Below are 14,494 nucleotides of genomic sequence, written 5' to 3' on the forward strand. Positions count from 1 at the left end.
TTAATAGATATATGCCTATTTAGATGATTTATTTTTCCTTTTGTGAGTTTTGGTAGTTTGTGTCTTTGAAAGAATTGGTCCATTTCATCTGTTATCAAATTTGTGAACATAAAGCTGATCACAAAATTCCTTTATTATCCTTTCAATGTCCATTCTTCAGTAAAAATGATCCCTCCTTCATTTCTAAAACTTGTAATTTGTGTTCTCTTTTTGTCTTGGTTAACTTAGCTAGAGATTTATCAGTTTGAATGATTTTTTTTTCAAAGAACCAGTTTTGGTTTTTTTTTTTATCTCTATTATGATTAGTGAAGTGGAGCATCTTTTCATGTGCCTGTTGGCCATTTTTATTTCTTCTTTGGGGAAATGTCTGTTTAGGTCCTCCACTCATTTTTTTTTTGAGAAGGTATCTCTCATATTTATTGATCAAATGGTTGTTAACAACAATAAAATTCTGTATAGGGGACTCAATGCACAATCATTAATCAACCCCAAGCCTAATTCTCAACAGTCTCCAATCTTCTGAAGCATAACGAACAAGTTCTTACATGGTGAACAAGTTCTTACATAGTGAATAAGTTCTTACATGGTGAACAATGCAAGGGCAGTTATATCACAGAAATGTTCAGTTTTGATCACGTATCATGAACTATAAACAATCAAGTCAGATATGATTATTCATTTGATTTTTATACTTGATTTATATGGGAATCCCACATTTCTCCCTTAGTTTTTTGTTTTAATAAAATGCTGAAGTGGTAGGTAGATGCAAGATAAAGGTAGAAAACATAATTTTGTGCTGTAAGAGGGCAAATGTAGATGGTCAGGTCTGTGCCTATAGACTAAGTATTAATCCAAGCTAGACAAGGGCAACAAAACATCCACGGATGCAGAAGATTTCTCTCAAAATGGGGGTGAGGTTCTAAGCCTCACCTCTGTTGATCCCCAATTTCTCACCTGATGGTCCCCCTGCGACTGTGCCTGTCTTAGGTTGTTCCTCCCCTGAGCAATCTTACCCATCTATGGCTAACCAGCCATCTTCTGGGGCCATACAGGGAAATGTAAAGTTGGTAAGTGAGAGAGAAGCAGTATTCTTTGAAAAGGTTAGCTTTTTACCTCTTTGTAGATTGATGCCCGGCTTCGCCCATTTTTTAATCGGGTTATTTGTTTTTTGGGTGTTGAGATGTGTGAGCTCTTTATATATTTTGTATGTTAACCCCTTATGGGATAAGGCGTTTACAGATATATTCTCCCATACTGTAGGATGCCTTATTGTTCTACTGATGGTGTCCTTTGCCGTACAGAAATTTTTTAGTTTGATGCAGTCCCATTTGTTCATTTTTGCTTTTGTTTCCCTTGCCTGAGAAGATGTGTTCAGAAAAAAAGCTGCTCATGTTTATAGAGAATAGAATGAATTTTATGTAGTAGTGTATTAACTAGATTTATAAACATTTAAAATAAGCAGACTTACTGATGTGGACCTATATTTGTTCTCGTGCCCTCAGCCCATAATTATTAAAGGTAGTCCTATTTGCAAACGTGTTCTTATATGTATGAACACGTACCTGTCACTTCTGTAAAAACTGGCATCGTTGTGTGTACCCTTTGCTGTATCTTTCCTTAATTATTAGTACTTCATGGAAATCCCTCCTAATTGCTGAAGTCAGATTCCCCCCCTTGAGTGCTTTGGTGATGTTTGAGTGCAGGTGTATTAATTCAGCCGTTCCTATTCTGATAGCCATTCATTTTTGCCTCTATGAACAATGCTATCGCAATGATTCTTCTAGTCTTCATAGATGGTCTTCATAGATGAGCAGTTTAAGTCACTACCCACCACTCTACCCATTCCACTGAAATAAATCCTAATGAATGCCGTGAATCTTTTTTGAATGAAAAATAGAGAAATGCATGATTTAGACTGTAGAAACACCTTCCATAATCTTACCTGCCAAAGATAACTTCCATTACATTTGGAGTATATTTTTCCAAGCTCTCTTTCTATGCATGTGCCAACATACACATGCACATATTAACAGAGATGGACTTACACATTCATTTCAGCTTCTTTCAGTGGTGGTCTTTAACTGCTGACCTTAGTGGCCCTCTTCTTACCATCGGGGCCCACCCCGACAGCCAGCCCTCCTCAGTGACTCCTGTCTTGTATGTACCTCCTCCTCTTCTATCCCCTAAACTGTAGCCAATCCTCAAGTTTCAGTCCCCGTATTTCCAGGTATTTGCGCTTTGTTTCTAATTGGACAGCCCTGCATCGCAGGCATCAGGCCGCTTTCCCTCTCTGCTCCCTTCTCTGGGAATGTTTCCAGCGTTGCCCTGGGTTGCCCTGGTTCTTGCTCCCGAATCTCCTTTCCTGCGGCCCTGCTCTCTCCTTTGGCCCTCGCACCGGAGCTGCGCCGGGGCACTGCTAGGTTGGACGCTCTTGGCCCTCGTCAGCCCTCCTCCTCCTCCTGTCTGCATCTTGCACTGAGGCATTTCATGAGGCCCTTCAGCCTGCTCAGACTCCCTGGTGAAAGATAAGGTTCTCCATTCTGCTTCCACTTCTCTTTTCCCTCTTCTCTTTCACTAGGCCTTCCCCCGCTGCCGGGAGCTCTGTGTCAAGCCCAGCTGGCTCATTCGCTCTGTCCCCTGAGCGCGTCTGGGCTTGACTCTTTCCTGCCGTCCCCTGCCATCCTAGAGTGCCCTCTCCATGCTTGCCGGTGGGACTCGCTGAGGAGGTACATGGACACTCCAATAATACTAACCAGATCCTGTCTTCCTTCTCATATGGAGGTGCCACTGTCCTAGGATCATGCCCTCCCTAGAGCAGAGCTCTGCGGCATGGACCTCTCCCGCTGCTGTGAGCAGGGTTCTGCCAGCTCTCCCAAAGTACTCCTGTCCCCAGGGGTATTGGAGGACAGGTGAGGATGTTTGTACTGTCATGCCCCATCGTACAGCATGTGTTTAAAACCTTTCGATACGTGCCTGCCCCAGTACCTTGTTTTCCTAATCTGAATATAGTTGGACTACCACATGGCCTCGAAGCTGCTTCTAATTCTGTAAAACCTGTGGTCTTTTAGGAAGCCTCTGGCATTAAGCCAGGAGTATAGTAACTGGAGAAGCCCCAGGGCTTCAGCAGGACACCTTCACTCCATCAGAGGAAAGGAGTCTCACAGGTGTAAGGTTGGAAAAAGCTCCCTGCTGGTGAAGCCCCTGGGGAAAGGGGATGCTCATCAAATGCATTCTGGGTGTCCATGGGTATGTGGCAGCACTCCCCACCCCCACCTTGACCCTGACTTCTTTTCCACCCCCTTGTGACCGGGCTAGGTAAGCCTCCCACATGATCCTTACAAAACTGGAGTTAAAACAACTATGATTCCCTATTCTAGGTCAAAAATCAGTGTCTTCTGAAGACTTGAGAGAGAGCCCTCAACGTCAAAAGGTAAGAAAATTGCCTGAGTTGATGACGGGAGGAAACATTCTGGAGCTACCCAATTGCTCATCAGCATAGAAGTCTATTGGCTCTCAGTCTCTGTGCCAGGGGTTGCATATTGCCATGTTTACCACACCATGTAGGTAACTTAAGTGTGCCATGCAGCAGGCTGGTTTTTCCTTTTAAAACACTGCATTGGCCAAATGCAATGAGTCTGAGGCTACCAATTTGCAGTCTCTACATGGACTATACTTAATTCATCCAGCCAAGTTGTGATAATGGTGGGGTGGGCTGTACAAATTACCATCCAGCCAGATAAGTATCTAGTGTCTATGACATGCTTGGGGCTGCCAAATATAGAAATAATTAGTATAAATTAAATTAGGATTAAATTAAGATAAACATGCCATTGCCTTCAGAGAGTTCTCTCTGAGGCTGGGAGCTTCCCAGGAGCTGTCATTTATGGTGCAACTCCAGTTTGCTGGGGCTTCACCTGTGTTCGGGTGTCATCTAGGGCTCACCACAACCCTGCAAGGTGGGTACTGTGGATTTTGTTTTGCAGATGAGCAAACTTGTGGCTCAGACAAGTGATGTGATATGCTCAAGATGAATTAGCTAGGAAGTTGAGAGCTAGGCAGAATGCTAACCCAGAGCTCTGGGACTCAGCAGCATGGGTTTCCCATCACATCTTGCTGTCTACACGTATGGACAGACATGCACAAGTATGTATGTGTGGCAGATAGAAACAAAGAGTTTGGGAGCATGGAGGTGATAGTGAGGACTCTCACCTGATACTTAATGGAAAAGCTCCTTGAAGGAGGTGCCATATGAGCTAGACTTTGAAGAATGGGTAGGAGTTCACCTCTGGGGGAGATGGTCTGTATTAGGGGGAACAACGTGAGTAAAGTGGAATGTTTGCTGTGTCCAGGATGGTGGAGAGCAGCTGTTGTCCATGGGCCATGGTGTGTGCATTGCAACTGGAAAGACATGCCAGGGCTGTGTAGCAAAGGGCTTTGCATGCCTAGCTCAGGAGGTGGGGTGCAGGGATCCCCTGGAATGTGTCAGAGCCAGGGTAATCAGATTTGCCTTTCAGAAAGAGGGCTGGTGCCAGTGTTGGGAGGTGGATGGAAGGGAAGGCCAAACTCTTGTCCCAGTTAGGGGAGGTCATTATGCTTGTCCCAGCAGCAGGCCAGGGTTTGGAGTAGGGCAGGGATTTGGGAGAGGAGGTTTTAGACATGAGAGATGGATCACAGAATCAATAGGAGCGGCAGTAGGAATGCGTAGGGGGAAGAGGGAAGAGAAACAGATGGTGCTGAGATTTCTAAGCCCAGGGGCCCACATGGATGATGAGACCACTAATTAGCTCATCTGTTGGGCTCCATGAAGGCAGGGCTCCGCTCTGTTCACTGCTGTGTCCACAGTGCCTGGTGCTCAGCAAGTGTGTATAGACCATGAGGGATTCAATGACTGTTCATGGGAAGCTGAGCACCTTTTCTCTTTTGGTGGAGTTGGGGTGGAGGAGTGAGCAACACTCAGTGGTTATCCCATCGTCCACCCCTGGAGTCTTTTGAGGGAGGCAGCCTTTGAAGACCTGAGCTTTTAGTGACTTAAAGCATTGTGCTAAGTCAGGTGTCGGGGCTGTGGAGACATTGCTGAGGGCTGGAGGGGTGGGAAGGCTACATGGGGGATGCGGGGCGGTGAGCAGGAGGAGGAAGCAGAGAGCCCCTGACGGGGGTGCTGGGGGGGGGGTCTGTGTGAGCTTTGGTGGGTGCACAGATGATCAGATCTGACCCAGGGGTATCTGGGCTGGTCAGGATGAAATCAACCTGGCTGGGAAGATGAAGCTGGATTCTTTGGGGTCTTGAATTCTGAGCACTGGAGATCTGAAAAAATATAGTTACTGAACTGAAGCACCTTATAAATTAGAGTCCTTTTAAGTGTGAGGTGGGACTTTAGCCGTGTCCACTAACCTGGCTGAGCCTCAGTTGTGACTTCTGTTAAATGGGAAGAGGAGTTAACTCTCCAAAGGAAGGAGAATCAGTTTAGATCTTCCTTCGTCTTTCTAGGTCTAAAAGTGATAAAGACTTACGTGTTTGCATCAGTAAGCAACGCTCTATAATACAACATGCTCTGACCTTCCCCAAAGAGTCTCTCTTTTAGTAAGATGTGCTTTAAAATGTTCAGTTCAGGAAACCAACCCTCTCAGTCCCTGGTTCTTGTAGTCATATTTGTTCTACATGTGCACCACCAGGAGTGCAAGGAGGTTCTTAGCTCCCAGACACCATCCGTCATTCTTAGCCAGAAGTCTGAGTTCCAAGAAGAGTCCCAGCTGTTTACCCATCTGCACCTGGCTGAGATGGAGAAGGTGTTTGAGGACGACATTCACTCTCCTGCAGGTAAAGCTGCACTGGAGGTTTAGTCTCTGTGGCTTCTGTGCAGCGGGTGACCCAGTACCCTGGGTGTGTGGGCGGTTTAGATGTGGCAAGTAGTTTTTCTCCTGGTGACTCCTTTAAAACTTTCTATTGTTATGTAAGTATCATAAGCATATTGGAGGCTATATCCTCCTTAGGAGGATACCCCTAATCCCAATACCCACATGTAACCACTACCATCATTTCAGTATATTTTCTTCCAAATGATTTCATATGTCTGATTTATTATCTATTGCTGCCTAACAATATTCCCACAAACTTAGTGGCTTGAACCAACACACATTTATTATATGACAGTTCCAGTAGGTGAGGAGTCTGGGCTCAGCTTCTCTGGCTCCTTTGCTTAGGGTCTCACTAGGCTGTAGTCACTGTGTCATTTGGGACTTGACTGGGGAAGGATCCGCTTCTGAGTGCACTCAGGTTGTTGGAAGACTTCAGTTCCTGGCAGCTGCGGGCTGATGGCTGCTGTTTCTTCTTGGCTATTGGCTGGAGACTGCTTTCAGCTCCTAGAGCTGCCCACAGTTCTTGGTCACACGGGACTCAGCAACATAGCTAATTTCAAGGCTCAAACTAGCTAGGGAAATGGAAACTCCAGCAAGATGTGGTGTGCTTCAATCTTATAATGTGATCATGTACACATAATTCCATATATCCTGTCACCTTTCCCATATTCTGTTGGTTAGAAGCAAGTCAGAATTTCTGCCACATTCAAGGGGAGGGGATCACAGAGGCGCTGAACACCACGAGATAGACACCACTGGGTTACCTTAAGTCACTGCCACAGTGTGGCATCTTGCTGCACTGATGGACAGTGACTGCATTGGGGTATGTATGGGTGGGGACTTGATAATATGGCTAAATGTAGTAATCACATTGTTTTTTCATGTGAAACCTTCACAAGAGTGTATATCAATAATACCTTAATAAAAAAGTAATTAAAAATAAAGATGCCAGAGTCACTACTTGTCTTCACTGTACTACACTGTCTTCCCCATGATGCCCCAGCCACACCATGTACTAATCCTAATACCCCTCAATCCCCTTCTCCCTCCCTCCGCACCCACCCTCTCACATCCCTCCCCTATCCCTCCCCTTTGGTAACTGCTAGTCCCTTTTTGGAGTCTGTGAGTCTGCTGCTGTTTTGTTCCTCCTTTGTTTCGCTTCCTTGTTATTCTCCACAAAGGAGGGAAATCATTTGTTACTTGTCTTTCTCTGCCTGGCTTATTTCACTGAGCATAATACCCTCTACCTCCATCCATGGTGTTGCAAATGGTAGGATTTGTTTTCTTCTTATGGCTGAACAGTATTCCATTGTGTATATGTACCACATCTTTATCCATTCATCTACTGATGGACACTTAGGATGCTTCCATATCTTGACTATCATAAAAAGTGCTGTAGTAAACATAGGGGTGCATATGTCTTTTTGAATCTGAGAACTTGGTTTCTTTGGGTAAATTCCTAGGAGTGGAATTCCTGGGTCAAATGGTATTTCTATTTTTAATTTTTTGAGGAACCTCCATATTGCTTTCCACAATGGTTGAACTGATTTAAATTCCCACCAGCAGCGTAGGAGGGTCTCCTTCCCCTGCATCTTCACCAGCATTTGTTGTTCCTTGTCTTTTTGATGTTGGCCATCCTAACTGGTGTGAGGTGTTATCTCACTGTGGTTTTAATTTGCATTTCCCTGATAAGTAGCAGTGTGGCACATCTTCTCATATGCCTGTTGGCCATCTAAATTTCTTCATTGGAGAAGTGTCTGTTCAGATCTTCTGCCCATTTTTTAATCAGTTGTTTGCTTTTTGGGTGTTGAGGCATGTGAGTTCTTTATATATTTTCGATGTTAACCCCTTGTCAGACATGTCATTTCTGAATATATTCTCCCATACTATAGAATGCCTTTTTGTTCTACTGATGGTGTCCTTTGCTGTACAGAAGATTGTCAGTTTGATGTAGTCCTATTTGTTCATTTTTGCTTTTGTTTCCCTTGCCCAAGGAGATGCATTCAGGAAAAAGTTGCTCATGTTTATATTCAAGACATTTTGGGTATGTTTTCTTCTAAGAGTTTTATGGTTTCATGACTTACATTCAGGTCTTTGGTCCATTTTGAATTTACTTTTGTGTATGGGGTTAGACAATAATCCAGTTTTATTCTCTTACATGTGGCTGTCCAGTTTTGCCAACACCAGTTGTTGAAGAGGCTGCCATTTCCCCATTGTATGTCCATGGCTTCTTTATCAAATATTAATTGACCATATATGTTTGGGTTTATATCTGGACTCTCTAGTCTGTTCTTTTGATCTATGGGTTTCTTCTTGTGCCAGTACCAAATTGTCTTGATAACTGTGGGTTTGTAGTAGAGTTTATAGTCAGGGAGCATAATCCCCCCCAGCTTTATTCTTCTTTCTTAGGGTTGCTTTGGCTATTCACGGTCTTTTGTGGTTCCATATGAATTTTATAACTGTTTGCTTTAGTTCACTGAAAAATGCCATTGGTATTTTGGTAGGGATTGCATTGAATCTGTAGATTGCTTTAGGCATGATGGCCATTTTGACAATATTAATTCTTCCTATCCATGAGCACGGGATGCATTTCCATTTATTGATATCTTCTTTAATGACTCTCATGAGTGTCCTGTAGTTTTCAGGGTATAGGTCTTTCACTTCCTTGGTTAGGATTATTCCTAGGTATTTTTTTAATGTAATTGTGAATGGGATTATTTTCTTGATTTGTGTTTCTGCAAGTTCATCATTAGTATATAGGAATGCAACAGATTTCTGTTTATTAATTTTGTATCGTGCAACATTGCTGAATTCAGTTATTCTATTAGTTTTTGGGTGGATTCTTTCAGGTTTTCTACGTACAATATCATGTCATCTGCAAGCAGTGACAGTTTAACTTCTTCCCTATCATTCTGGATGCTTTTTATTTCTTTGTGTTGTCAGATTGCCATGGCTAGGACCTCCGGAGCTATGCTGAATAAAAGTGGGGAGAGTGGGCGTGCTTGCCTTGTTCACAATCTCAAATGAAAAGCTTGCGGCTTCTTGTTGTGAAGTGTCATGTTGGCTGTGGGTTTGTCATATATGGCCTATATTATGTTGAGGTAGTTGCCCTCTATACCCATTTTGTTGAGAGTTTTTATCATGAATGAATGTTGAATTTTGTTGAATGCTTTTTCTGCATTTATGGAAATGATCATGTGGTTTTGGTCCTTCTTTTTGTTGATGTGGTGGGTGATGTTGACGGATTTTCAAATATTGTACCATCCTTGCATTCCTGGAGTAAGTCCTACTTGATCATGAAGAATGATCTTTTTGATGTATTTTTGAATTTGATTTGGTAGTATTTTGTTGAGCATTTTTGCATGTATGTTAATCAGGGATATAGGTCTCCAGTGTTTTTTGTGTGTGCGATGTCTTTGCTTGGTTTTGGTATTAGTGTTGTTGGCCTCATAGAATGAGTTTGAAAGCATTCCCCCTCCTCTTCTTTTTTGGAAAACTTTAAGGAGGATAGGTATTAGGTCTTCAATAAATGTTTGATAAAATTCAGCATTGAAGCCATCTGGTCCAGGGATTTTGTTCTTAGGTAGTTTTTTGATTGCTAGTTGAATTTTGTTGCTGGTAATTGGTCTGTTCAGATTTTCTATTTCTTCCTGGGTCAGCTTTGGAAGATTGTATTGTTCTAGAAAGTTGTCCATTTCTCCTAGGTTATCCAGTTTGTTAGCATATAGTTTTTCATAGTATTCTCTAATAATTCTTTGTATTTCTGTGGTGTCTGTACTGATTTTCCTTTCCTATTTCTGATACTGTTTGTGTGTGTAGACTCTCTTTTTTTCTTGATAAGTCTGGTGAGGGGTTTATCTATTTTGTTAATTTTTTTGAAGAACCAGCTGCTGCTTTCATTGATTCTTTCTATTGTTTTATTCTTCTCAATTTTATTTATTTCTGCTCTAATCTTTATTATGTCCCTCCTTCTACTGACTTTGGGCCTCATTTCTTCTTCTTTTTCTAGTTGCATTAATTGTGAGTTTAGACTGTTCTTCTTTCCTGAGGTAAGCCTGTATTGCAATATCCTTCCCTCTTAGCACAGTCTTCACTGTATCCCACAGATTTTTGTGGTGTTGAGTTATTGTTGTCGTTTGTCTCCACATATTGCTTGATCTCTGTTTTTATTTGGTCATCGATCCATTCATTATTTAGGAGCATGCTGTTAAGCCTTCATGTGTTTGTGGGCTTTTCTGTTTTCTTTGTGTAATTTATTTCTAGTTTCATACCTTTGTGGTCTGAGAAGCTGTTTGGTACAATTTCAATCTCTTTGAATTTACTGAGGGTCTTTTTGTGGCCTACTATATGATCTATTCTTGAAAATGTTCCATGTGCATTTGAGAAGAATGTGTATTCTGCTGCTATTGGATGGGATGTTCTGTAGATGTGTGTTAGGTGCATCTGTTCTGATGTGTTTTTCACTGCCTCTGTCTCTTATTTCCTGTCTGGTTGATCTGTCCTTTGGAGTGAATGGTGTGTTGAAGTCTCCTAAAGTGATTGTATTGCATTCTATTTCCCCCTTTAATTCTGTTAGTATTTGTTTCACATATGTAGGTACTCTTGTGTTTGGTGCATAGGTATTTATAATGGTTATATCCTCTTGTTGGACTGACCCCTTTATCATTATGTAATGTCCTTCTTTGTCTCTTGTTACTTTCTTTGTTTTGAAGTCTATTTGTCTGATACAAGTACTGCAACTCCTGATTTTTTCTCCCTATTAGTTGCATGAAATATCTTTTCCCATCCCTTCACTTTTAATCTGTGTATGTCTTTGGGTTTGAAGTGAGTCTCTTGTAGGCAGCATATAGACAGGTCCTGTATCTTTATCCATTCATTGACTCTATGTCTTTTGATTGGTGCATTCAGACCACTTACATTTAGGGTGATTATCAAGAGGTATGCGCTTACTGCCATTGTAGGCTTTAGATCTGTGGTTACCAAAGGTTCAAGGGTGACTTCCTTACTGTTTAACAGTCCAAGTTAAATCACTTAGTATGCTATTACAAACACAATCTAAAGGTTCTTTTTTTTTTCCTCCTTTTTCTTCCTCCTCCATTCTTTATATATTAGGTATCATATTCTGTATTCTTTGTCTATCCATTGACCATCTTTGGGGGTAGTTGATTTGATTTTGCATCGGCTTAGTCATTAATTGGCCTACTTTCTTTACAGTGGTTTTATTTACTCTGGTTTTATTTTCTTTACTCTGTTGACAGCTATTTAGCCATAGGAATACTTCCATCTATAGCAGTCCCTCCAAAATACACTGTAGAGATGGTTTATGGGAGGTAAATTCTCTCAGCTTTTGCTATCTGGAAATTGTTTAATCCCTCCTTCAAATTTAAATGATAATCTTTCCAGATAGAGTATTCTTGTTTTGAGGCCCTTCTGCTTCATTGCATTAAATACATCATGTCGCTCCCTTCTGGCCAGTAAGGTTTCTGTTGAGAAGTCTGGTGATAGCCTGATGGGTTTTCCTTTGTATGTGATCTTTTTTCTCTCTTTGGCTGGTTTTAATCCTCTGTCTTTACCATTTATCTTTGCCATTTTAATTATAATATGTCTTCTTGTTGTGTTTCTTGGGTCCCTTGTTTTGGGAGATCTGTGCACCTCCATGGCCTGAGAGACTGTCTCCTTCCCCAGATTGGGGAAGTTTTCAGCAATTACCTCCTCAAAGACACTTTCTATCCCCTTTCTCTCTTCTTCTTCTGGAACCCCTATAATACAAATAGTATTCCGTTTGGATTGGTCACACAGTTCTCTCAATATTCTTTTACTCTTAGAGATCCTTTTTTCTTTCTGTGCCTCAGCTTGTTTGTATTCCTCTCCTCTAATTTCTAATTCATTTATCATCTCCTCCACCATATCTAATCTGCTCTTAAAACTTTGCATTGTATGTTTCATGTCTAATACTGTGTTCCATAATGATTGGATCTCCAACCAGAATTCCTCCCTGAGTTCTTGAATATTTTTCTGTACCTCCATGAGCATGTTAATGATTTTTATTTTGAAATCCCTTTCAGGCAGATTCATGAGGCTGATTTCATTTTAATCTTTCTCAGAGGTTGTATTCATATTCATAATTTTACTTTGAACCAGGTTCCTGTTTCCTTTGGCGTTTCATATTTGTATTTGGCGCCCTCTAGTGCTCAGAAGCTGTACTCTCTGTAGCTGCTCAGCCCCTGAAGCAATGTTGGGGGTTATAGGGGAGTGTTATTGATGCCTGCAGGGAGGAAAGAGATGTTTCCTGCTTCCTGGCTGCTGTGCCTGTCTCCACTGCCCGAACACTGGGACGAGCACACAGGTATAAGCCTCTATGCTTTGCATTTGTAGTTGCTGTAGACAGGGCTTTCCTCTGGTCGGCCTAATGCCAGGGTACGGTTTGTCGGTTTGGGAGCCAGGTGGTGCTGGCCGGGAGAAAGGTGCAGTAGGCTGCTTATCGCGGAGCTGTGGGTTCATGGAGCTGTGCAGCCAGCCAGGGAGCTGGAGTTCCTGAAGATCGTGAAAGTTCCCAACCTGGTGATCAGAGTGACCCTGGAAAATTTTGTCTACCTGTGTCATCCTTGACCCTTTAGCAGCCCTCTTGCTGTTAGGAAGTCTCTCAGACTGCCCACCTTTCTTTTGTCCCAGAGCTGCCAGATATGGATCCCTGCTTTCCACAAGTGGCTGGAATCTCAGTGTCTCCAGGAATTCTGCCTGTCTTAGCTTTCCAACCCCCTAATCACGAGAGCACCATGAAAACACCATGAAATGTAGGTTTGTGCTCCCAGAGCAGATGTCCAGAGTTAGGTGTTCAGCAGTCCCAGGCCTCCACTCCCTCCCTGCTCCATTTCTCTTCCTCCCTGCCTGAGAGCTGGGGTGGGGGAAGGACCTGGGTCCTACCAGGCCACAGCTTTGGTATGTTACCCAGTTCTGTGAGATTCATTCTTTTCTCCAGGTGTTTGTAGTTTGCGCAGTCCTCTTTCCTGTTGCTTTTTCAGGATTAGTTGTATTAGTTATATTTTCGTATTATATGTGGTTTTAGGAGGAAGCCTCTGTCTCGCCTCGCATGCCACCATTTTTTTAGCTGGCGGTCCAGATGTTTCTTGATTCTGTCCAGCCTCACCAGTGGAACCGTTCAAGTAAACAAAGGTATCAATCAGGCTGTGCTCTGCCACATCCTGCCTCCCCTCCTGCAAAAAGCCTGAGCCCTCCAGGAGAGGGCAGTGGCCTCCAGGGCTGCCCCTCCCTCCCTGCAAGATGAAGCCAGAGATGTGCTGTAGTCAATTTGCTTTATACAACAGGTCAGAGGCTCTTCCCAGGAGGAGCCGAAGTCTCCATCTGCATAAGGTGTCAGGGGTAGGGGGAAGGGACGTAGGCTAGTTCCTGCCGATGTCGATGTTGTTTTCTAAACACCTGTGTTTTCTCTCAGGCTCCTCAGGGCTTTGATCCTGTACCAATGGAAAAAGACCTCATCAGCGCATGGCTTCTACCAGAAAGTGCTTCTCTGTGAGCCCTAAGCTGTGGAGGGCCAGGCCAACAGAACACTGGGTGCTTCAACAGGACTTCCCAGGCTGAGTTCCTTGGGAGGCAGGAGGCCCAGGAAGGTATTTTTACCTGGCTTTCCTGTGGTTTGGGAAAAGTTCTGCCAGAAATGGCTAGTCGCTGAGCTCTGCTGCCTACCTGCAAATCTTGGTCTTGTGTGACTGCCAGTGAGGTCAGATCTTTCTCCTGCTTCTGATCCTGTTCTTTCTCAGAGGGGAAGGGATCGCACCCTGTTAGGCAGGAAAATAGATGTGAGTGGGATGGAAAAAGAATAAGGCCAGGAAAAAGCCCATTAAAAGAGACCCAGAGTTAACTAGTGGAAGCTCAGAAAAGCCGTGGAGCAGCTTGGCCTGGAATGTTTGAATATTCCCCAGAGAAAGGAGGGTACCTCAGCAGAGCCCATGGCTTTATTGTGTTAATCATACAGGCCCAGCTTATATTTTTAACTTTACCTATATACTCTTTTTCCCTAATGAAGTAGTTTGCAATCTGCCCAATTAATAATGACAAGCAAGCCCAGCATAAACAACACAGTAACAGGCAGGAAGGATTCCATCTTAAAAATAAGATTGGGTTTTAATACCCAGGACATTAAGAAGATTCTTAACTTACACTTTAGCAAACAGACAATAACTCAGCCCACCTTGGGGGCCGGGCAGGCAGTCTTGATATGCTCCCAGCCAAGAAATGCTGGGCTCCCAGGGAGAAATCAGAGCAGGAAGTTCCTCGTGCTACATTAGTTCTAAGTATTCAAAGACCACCTAACAGGTCTGTACCCCCAGCCCTTAGTCACATTCCTGAAGAATCCTTAAAAGGGGGAACCCCAAACTTTCAGGGCACTCCTCTCCCTGAGGTCACCCGCACTTTCTAAGTGCGTAACCTTTTCACTGTAAACTCTCTCTTTTGAACCTTGCAGGGTGCTGCTCTCTCTCTCTGAGTCACCTGCTCTTTTTGTCTAAGTAACTTTAAATAAATCTTTTCCTCTGCTTCACTACTGTGTCTCTGCCTTTCAATTGCTTGTCACGGTGGGGACAAGGATGAGGAAAATACACAATGCCTCCCCCCCAACATTG

General features: G+C 43.1%; 1 protein-coding gene across 13 annotated transcripts in view; it reads left to right on the top strand.

Annotated features, from left to right (window-relative positions):
• The window catches only part of LOC140849507 (uncharacterized), a 34,181-nt gene extending 19,769 nt beyond the window's left edge, over window positions 1-14,412 (top strand). For 3 of the 13 annotated variants that reach the window (XR_012131442.1, XR_012131445.1, XR_012131444.1), the window contains 3 exons: window positions 3,378-3,430; window positions 5,673-5,817; window positions 13,309-14,412. Coding sequence is in view for 2 of the 13 variants with exons in the window: in XM_073236797.1 (XP_073092898.1) it covers window positions 2,782-2,909; window positions 3,378-3,430; window positions 5,673-5,817; window positions 9,865-9,904; window positions 13,309-13,396 (454 nt within the window). In the remaining 11 variants the exon portion in view is untranslated. Of the gene's footprint in view, window positions 1-2,578; window positions 2,727-2,781; window positions 2,910-3,068; window positions 3,172-3,377; window positions 3,431-5,672; window positions 5,818-9,864; window positions 9,905-12,126; window positions 12,202-12,527; window positions 12,650-12,921; window positions 13,029-13,308 lie in introns of all 13 variants that reach the window. The other 10 variants (XR_012131436.1, XR_012131439.1, XR_012131437.1 and 7 more) reach the window with 9 other exon arrangements.
• Window positions 14,413-14,494: the final 82 nt, after the last annotated feature.

The sequence above is a fragment of the Manis javanica genome, chromosome 5, assembly GCF_040802235.1.
Source record: "Manis javanica isolate MJ-LG chromosome 5, MJ_LKY, whole genome shotgun sequence".
In the NCBI taxonomy this organism is placed as follows: Eukaryota; Metazoa; Chordata; class Mammalia; order Pholidota; family Manidae; genus Manis; species Manis javanica.